General features: G+C 36.0%; 1 protein-coding gene across 7 annotated transcripts in view; it reads right to left on the bottom strand.

Moving 5' to 3' along the window:
• Positions 1 to 935: 935 nt before the first annotated feature.
• SOX5 (SRY-box transcription factor 5) overlaps positions 936 to 7,577 on the bottom strand; it is a 1,029,303-nt gene continuing 1,022,661 nt past the window's right edge. For 6 of the 7 annotated variants that reach the window (XM_031936285.1, XM_031936283.1, XM_031936282.1 and 3 more), the window contains one exon: positions 936 to 5,969. In XM_031936285.1, coding sequence (XP_031792145.1) covers positions 5,666 to 5,969 — 304 coding nt within the window. In that variant the 3' untranslated portion in view covers positions 936 to 5,665. The remainder of the gene's footprint in view (positions 5,970 to 7,577) is intronic. The other variant, XM_031936286.1, reaches the window with a different exon arrangement.

Below are 7,577 nucleotides of genomic sequence, written 5' to 3' on the forward strand. Positions count from 1 at the left end.
TAAATAGCAAAAGCTTTGTTCTATCCCCAGAGATTCTGATTCACTACATCTGGGGTTGGGCCCAGGAATCTACATTTTTCACTGTTAATTCTGAAGTAGGTGGTCTATGGACCGGATTTTGTAAAATACTCCTGTTAAGGGACACAGTGGGCAGTGTTTCTAGAATAAACCCTTTTATATACTTGTATTCATTTGAACCAAATGTTACCTGACCCATTGTCTTGATACCTATTTAAAAAACCCACCCACCCACCCACCCAACCAACCAACCAACCAACCAAACACCCTTATATGAAACTATTACATAGAGAACTATCAAGGTAGAAAAACATATTATGGTGGAAGAGACAAGCAAAAATGGCCATTGAAAGGAAAGGAGACTTCTTGTTTTTAACATTCACTAAAAAAAGTTTAAGGTAGAACTCAGAGGCTAATGTTAAACAATTCAGAAATATCCATTATTCAAAATTAGATACCAGCGAGGTGAAAATTATTTATAGTTCTTAGTAATTTCATGATCTGAAATTTATAAATCTTCTATACAAACAAAAGGATAAAGCACAATTCTAAAGCATAGAAATCCTCCATCCCCCACCCAAGGATAGTGTCCAGCCAGGGAAAACAACAATATTAAAGGTGCTTTAGACTGTCGGGTTTTCAATTGTGTTGAATCAATTACATATAAGAACAGTATCTTTTGACAGTATGGTGAAGCTAGGTCTGTCTGAGTGAAATGCATTATATCAAGTCCTGACTGTCTTTCTGGGAATGGCCACAGCTAAAAATTAAACCTTTAGTTCTCAAAGTCAACTTCAATAAGAGGGATTATTTATATTAAAAACAAGATTAAATTTCCATACTTTCATTCGTTTCATAATAAAACTAATAATTACACCCTCATAACAATAATTGTGAAAAGAAACACAGTATAATAGGTAAAGAACACATTTGCTGTTTTTATTGGTGCCTTGCATGGCAGTAATACTGAAAAAGGAGAATGCAAAAAAATAAAATAAAATAAACAAAAAACAAAAACAAAAAACCGGTTGGTGGCAACCCACATCTTTTTTTTAAGAGCACATAAACTCCTGTTTTATTTTTATTGTGGCATGAATGATAACATAAAACCAAAAACATGAAAATATACAACTTATATTACACTATGTGTTATGAACAAAATATAAATCTATAACTCTATGTTATATTTACATAATTATTTATTTCATTAAATTTCAAGTGAGATGGTAGGTTGCACATACTTTGTTTTAAGCTCCAGGCATTTGATTGTCTCTTTTCTATTTTTTTTTTTTTTCCATTTTTACTTGTAAAATCCAAAATGTTAGAAGGACTAAGAGCTTTAGAGCCAGTGGAGCTATATAAATACTGTTTTAGTGAACCAGTGACAGAAACACTGGGGAGGACAGGAATCAATCAGTAGGAAACTCAACACATCATCTTCAACCTGGGAAGCTGATAGTTATAGGAAACTTTAAAATTAAATACTGTCAAAGCCTGGCTAAACCAACAGCTATGCCCTACAAGACAAAGAGATACCTGAACCACTTTAAGTGGCCTTCATAGTTTTCCTTGTGGACCCCATAAGTTTTATTTTACTATTAATTTGATAGACAAATATCTTATAAACCTGTTTGTAAATATACAGTTGTTTATTACAATTCAATAATTTACCCATTAGAATGAATGAAAGTGTAATTATTTTTTGTTTTAAAAATGTGATATAAGAGGTTTCTTTTCAGAACAGTCACAGCTTCTGGATTAAGAAAATAGCTGAAGTTGGACCAAAAAATGGTTAATTTTCTTTAGATAAGGTAAAATTCTACTCCAGAAATCAAATCTATGAAATAGCTTCACCAAAGAAAACTTTTTTTTAATATTTGTTCTTTATAAGAGGATTTGGTTTTAACAATGATGATTATGTTCTTTGGGAGGGATTTTATACATGGTTAACTCTTAACTGCAGATGCCAAATGAACTTTAAAAATGGACTTCAGTAATTTAGGTATAAATGTACTGAAGAATAGTTTTATATTTTATCCAATGGTAGTAACTTAATCACTAAGTTATTATTAGTAACTATAAATGAGTAACTTTATTTTATCCAGTGATGTTGTCTTAGATTCATATGAAAACAGGACTATTTTTAGAAAAACTGACTACAACAACATTAAAAACCAGAATTCTGGCAAGATTATTTCTCAGTGTCGGGGCAAGTGTGTGTGTGTGTGTGTGTGTGTGTGTGTGTGTGTGTGCATGTGAGAGAGGGAGAAAGGAAAAGAGATAAAGTGTGGACAGAGAAGAAAGCAGAGAGGAGTGAGACTGTTTATGTTTTAGTTTGATCTTTTGATCTTACTCTCATTTTCTTTACTTTATCTTTTTTGGTCATTATGAGGCACAGAAAAAGAATACAGGGTTTTAGGATCCTTTACCAAAATTATAAATCAACCAATGCCAAAAAGGCAATGTAGTAACACAGTAAGTTGCTATTCATAGCACCTTTTATCAAGTGACTTCAAAGCACTTTCAACATTAATATAATTATTTTTGCTTTTGTTTTCCTTTGGGGAAAACTAGGGCAAAGAAAATTTGATATCCAGTGAATTAAACGTCAGAACAAGAGAACAGAATGCAGGGCTATGAACTTGCTTTTTGTTTCAGTTCATGCACAGTTTAGTCTCGGACATAAACCTAACTAAAATCAACTTTTGAATTTCAGCAGTTAAAAGTCACCATTAACAATTTTGTTTTCCCCTTCAAATAAAACAAAATAAAACAAACAAACAAAAAAGACCAAACACCAACGTGTTGTTGTCAATTCACTGGTAAGTGTGTTAGAATTGGTTTCAGCCACGAATGCCTTCAATGGCATCTACCTGGAGCTAAAACAAAGTATTCTTGTAGCCCAAAGTCATGAAATGAAAACAAACCATCTTTTATAACATGGTGTAAAGTAAGTATCCAGCAAACGTGAGAGGTGAACCCACATAAATCAGAAGGAATTTGTTAACAAAGACAGAGAACAAATTTTTTAAAAATCTGTTTTCACATTGTACATAAAAATGATATAAAAACAAGTGTCTATTTTTTCCTTATCCAGAGTGCTTGAAAACAAAACAAACAGAAACAAAAAAAAAAAATTGGCTCTAGATGACTGTGGCAATTAAATAACTAAAATGAGTGATGAGAGCATAAGTTAATTAAGATTGAACACGACCCTCCTATTAATTCACTCCTTTGTTTTAAACATCAGAACTGATATTGTTGGGGCCAAAATTCTTAAAAAGGAGAAAACTTATGGAAGGAGAAGTAAAATTGTGGGTAAATGTGTGTGTGTGTGTGTATATATATATATATATGTATATATATACATATACATACATATATGAGTTGGAGATGGAAATTTGTTTTAAATATCTAACAGCTTATTGGCTGCACTTCCAAATCAGAGCAGAATAAAATAGAAAGGGAGAAATAAAATAAATTATACATAACTTACTAATCTGGGAACAGCTGACCATTATTATTATTATTACTATTATTATTATTATTTTATCATCATCATCATTATTACAACACTAGCAAAAAGAGGCAGTTCAAATGAAAATAAAGTCATCAAAAACAAACAGAAAAACAAACAAAATGAAATCTCTGACATGCAGGCTATGATCAGCTCCTCCAAGCAAAACCCCAGAGCAAGTCTTCTGAGAGAGAGAAAAATAAAAGGGATTCTTTTTTTTTTTATTATTTATATGTAAAAATCCGACTTTAGGGTGGTGTTTCAGGGGGTGAGATAGGAAAATGATGACTGGAGTGAAAACTATAGCACATCGAGCTACTAGTTGCAGTATTTACTATCTGATACTTCAATACAAATAATGGCAATTGACTTGAAATGATTTTGCATTTATTTGTACAGGCCCTACAACTGCCTTGGCATTTGGCTGGCAAAATCTACATAAGCAGTCCCATCACATTCAGTTGTTGCTCTTCGCAAATACTCTGCTCAAACCAAAGTTGGACTTCAGTGGATTCATCTGACAGCAAGGGAAGAGCAGTGGCAAGAATCCCTGGGTGCAGTCAGGCTCCATTTTGTTGGACTGCAATGACTTTTAATTAAATCCTACTTTTTATGGCATGAACTACACATGGCCCACACTTCTGAAATGCTAAAGGCCTCCACCTCGTTTCATGGAGGGGTGAAAAATACCTTATAAAATCATCAGTTTCATTTCCTGATCGGGAAAGGATGGAATGTTGAAGAAATAAGCTAATTCTATTTGTCTGAAAAATGGCCAAATATATTCAATGAAAACAATGATTGTTTTGCTCGAAATATCAACAGGAAAAACAAAAATCACTAAGTAGCAAACGTTAATGGAACCAACTGACCAGGGAGAAAGGACATCTGGGAGCAGTTTGCTAGTAGCTTCCATGTTATACATGCACACCTCTATTACACAGGGCCACCTGATCCATCCAATAATCATCATATTAGACATTTAAAAATATAATTTCTGAGCCCTATACTTGGTTAAGTTGTCATTTGAAGTGCAAAGTCAAGGTCAAGATTATTTCTAGACCAGTCACTTGGGAGGATGTGGGATTTCATCCCCAGATGTGGGTTTAACTCACAATGGTCCAACGTTATTCCTATTAGTACCATAATCACACACATACATACACACAAAAATCCAAGATCAGAAAATATTTTTCTCTAAATTTCTTATGTCTCTCTCTCTCTTTTCACCTGAGAACAGCACCTACAGTTTCCATTAAAAAAAAAAAGTCAAATCTCACCAGCTGCTGGTATTTCAGGTTTTTCAAGGGATTGTCTAAGATTTAACACTGTCCTAACTTAAGAAGGAACAGGAAAAAGTAAAGGGAAAAAATGAACTTGGTCAACGCTTCAGTACAAATTTGGCACTTGCTCAAAGATGTAGTGTGGTGTGCAATAGATAAAGAAAGTCCTCTAAAGAAAATAATTGCTTATTTTGTGGTGGATAGCAAGGAAGTTAAAAACAGGCTCTTTTTCCCTCTTCCCCCTCATGCACAGACTTCCATCTTTAAAGTATAGAGATGGAGAAGGTGGAGAGAAGTAAAGAGAAATTCATTTTTCTTTTTTTTCTGTCAGGTGCATTACAAAGAAAAAAAAATGAAAGGAAAGAAAAAGAAAAGGAAAAAACCCAGAAACCCCAAAAAACAAAACAAAACTTATTTCTTTTTAAAAATTGTAGCACAAAACAACAAAACACATTCACAAGCCACTTGTTGGCACTGTGTACCTGAGTGAGAATTTCTAGAACATTGTAGAACAAACAGCCATAAAGTTTATTTAAAAAAAAAAAAAAAAGTTGACGGGTAAGACTTCAGTGCTTGGATGTAGCAGCTGAATTACTGGCATTATTTTACCCATAGCTTATTTCAATCTCTTGTTGTTGATATTGTTGTTTGCTTGTTGTATTTTTTTTTTTTCTTTCCAAGCCTTTTGAGGCTGAGGTCTATTAGTCAGCTGATGTCCCAACTATTTAAGACTAACAGTTAAAGTAACAGTCAGTGTATGAGAAAGTTAATGTGCTTGGCCACTGGTAAGGATGAACCAGTTAGGGCTTCTTTAAGTCCTAAGGTCACAACAATTTTTTGACCCTTATCAGTTGGCTTGTCCTGCAATATGGTTTTCACTGTCACTCCCATAATCTACATCTGGATCATCCTCTTCCTCGTCGTACTCATCATAAATTTCTCCATTGATGTCCTCGGCCTGTATCTCTTCTTTGATATGTGGCTCCTCTCCTTTCACACCATAAGTGCTCTGGATAACAGGCATCCCAGGCTCTGGGCTGCTAGACACGCTTGAGTGCTCCGAGGGCAGGTGAGGGGAGGGCATTCCAGCCATGGCGATGGCTCCAGGGTACACAACACCGGCAGTGGCGATGGGGATCTGTGCTTGTTGCCTGTCAAGAAAGGAATTCCCAAAAAGATATCATGGGTGAGTGAATAGTTAGATGTGGACTTTATTACATAATTAATTTGCTCAGCAATGTCCAATTCTAAGGTACTCATTTTATCTAACTGCCCAACATTTTTCAGACTGTATCCTACTTTGACTTTAATACCTTGTTGTTTTTTTCGTTTTTGTTTTTGTTTTTTTTTTGAGATGGAGTTTCACTTTTGTTGCCCAGGCTGGAATGCAATGGCATGATCTTGGCTCACTGCAACCTCTGCCTCCCGGGTTCAAGCAATTCTCCTGCCTCAGCCTCCCAAGTAGCTGGGATTACAGGCATCTGCCACCACATCTGGCTAATTTTTGTATTTTTAGTAGAGACGGGGTTTCACCATGTTGGCCAGGCTGGTCTCGAACTCCTGACCTCAAGTGATCTGCCTGCCTCAGCCTCCCAATGTGTTGGGATTATAGACGTGAGCCACTGCGCCCAGCCTAATACCTTACTTCTATGTAGTGCTTCATAGAGTTCATAGAGTACAAGACATTTACATGTGTTGTCCATCTTATTCTTAATCCTGTTTTGTTACTACTGTTTTATTAAAAAACTGAGGTGTAGAAAGTTGAAGCAGAAGAACCCAGGTCCTTAATTCCAAGTTCATTTTTCCTTCACTATAACATGCAGAAATAGTATTTTTCCCCAGAATTAAATGTAAAGATAATTAAATTTTAATTGGAAAATCCTAAAACATTAGAGTTCTCAAAATAAAACTTTACTGCCCAGAACACACCAGAGCTGAACAAATTCACACTGTCCACTGAGTCTCTGAAACAGTTTTGGCCTCGTAGTGGTAGGAGGCAGGACCAGCTTCATGGATGTACAAACTGTGCAGCTACACTAAGGTCCCATACTTGATTTCAAGTTGTGCTGCCACACACTTGAAATTCTTAATAACTTTTTAACAAGAGACCCTGTCTCCTCATTTTTGCACCTAGTCCTATAAATAACGTAGGTGGTCCTATTGGAAGGGATGAAGAGATGATGTTCATCTATGATTTTATTCATTCATATGTTTACCATTTGCCCAAGAACTGTTGGGCTCTGTGTTTAGCTTTGTAAGGAGTCATGTGCTTGCAATATGAATCACAGAGCCCTGGACAGAGCATGCAGCCTCTTCCAAGGAACTGGAGGGGACAGAGCAGATTCGAAAAGGTTTTTATGAGTTTTTCTCTGCCCACATTTAGAACAATATTTATTGTTCTAAGAAGCTCTTAGAAACTAACTTCTGTTTCAAATATGAACAACTTTATCTCGGGTTGTTTTGAGAGAATTCTGTAGAAGCAATGCATTTCTGTAGCACATCTACAACGCTGTCAACAACCTGGCCACGGGAGCATTGTAAAACATCTCTTTGGGAGGCCGAGACGGGCGGATCACGAGGTCAGGAGATCGAGACCATCCTGGCTAACACGGTGAAACCCCGTCTCTACTAAAAAAGTACAAAAACTAGGCGGGCGAGGTAGCGGGCGCCTGTAGTCCCAGCTACTCCGGGAGGCTGAGGCAGGAGAATGGCGTGAACCCGGGAGGCGGAGCTTGCAGTGAGCTGAGATCCGGCCACTG

This window comes from Piliocolobus tephrosceles, chromosome 10, assembly GCF_002776525.5.
Source record: "Piliocolobus tephrosceles isolate RC106 chromosome 10, ASM277652v3, whole genome shotgun sequence".
Lineage (NCBI taxonomy): Eukaryota > Metazoa > Chordata > Mammalia > Primates > Cercopithecidae > Piliocolobus > Piliocolobus tephrosceles.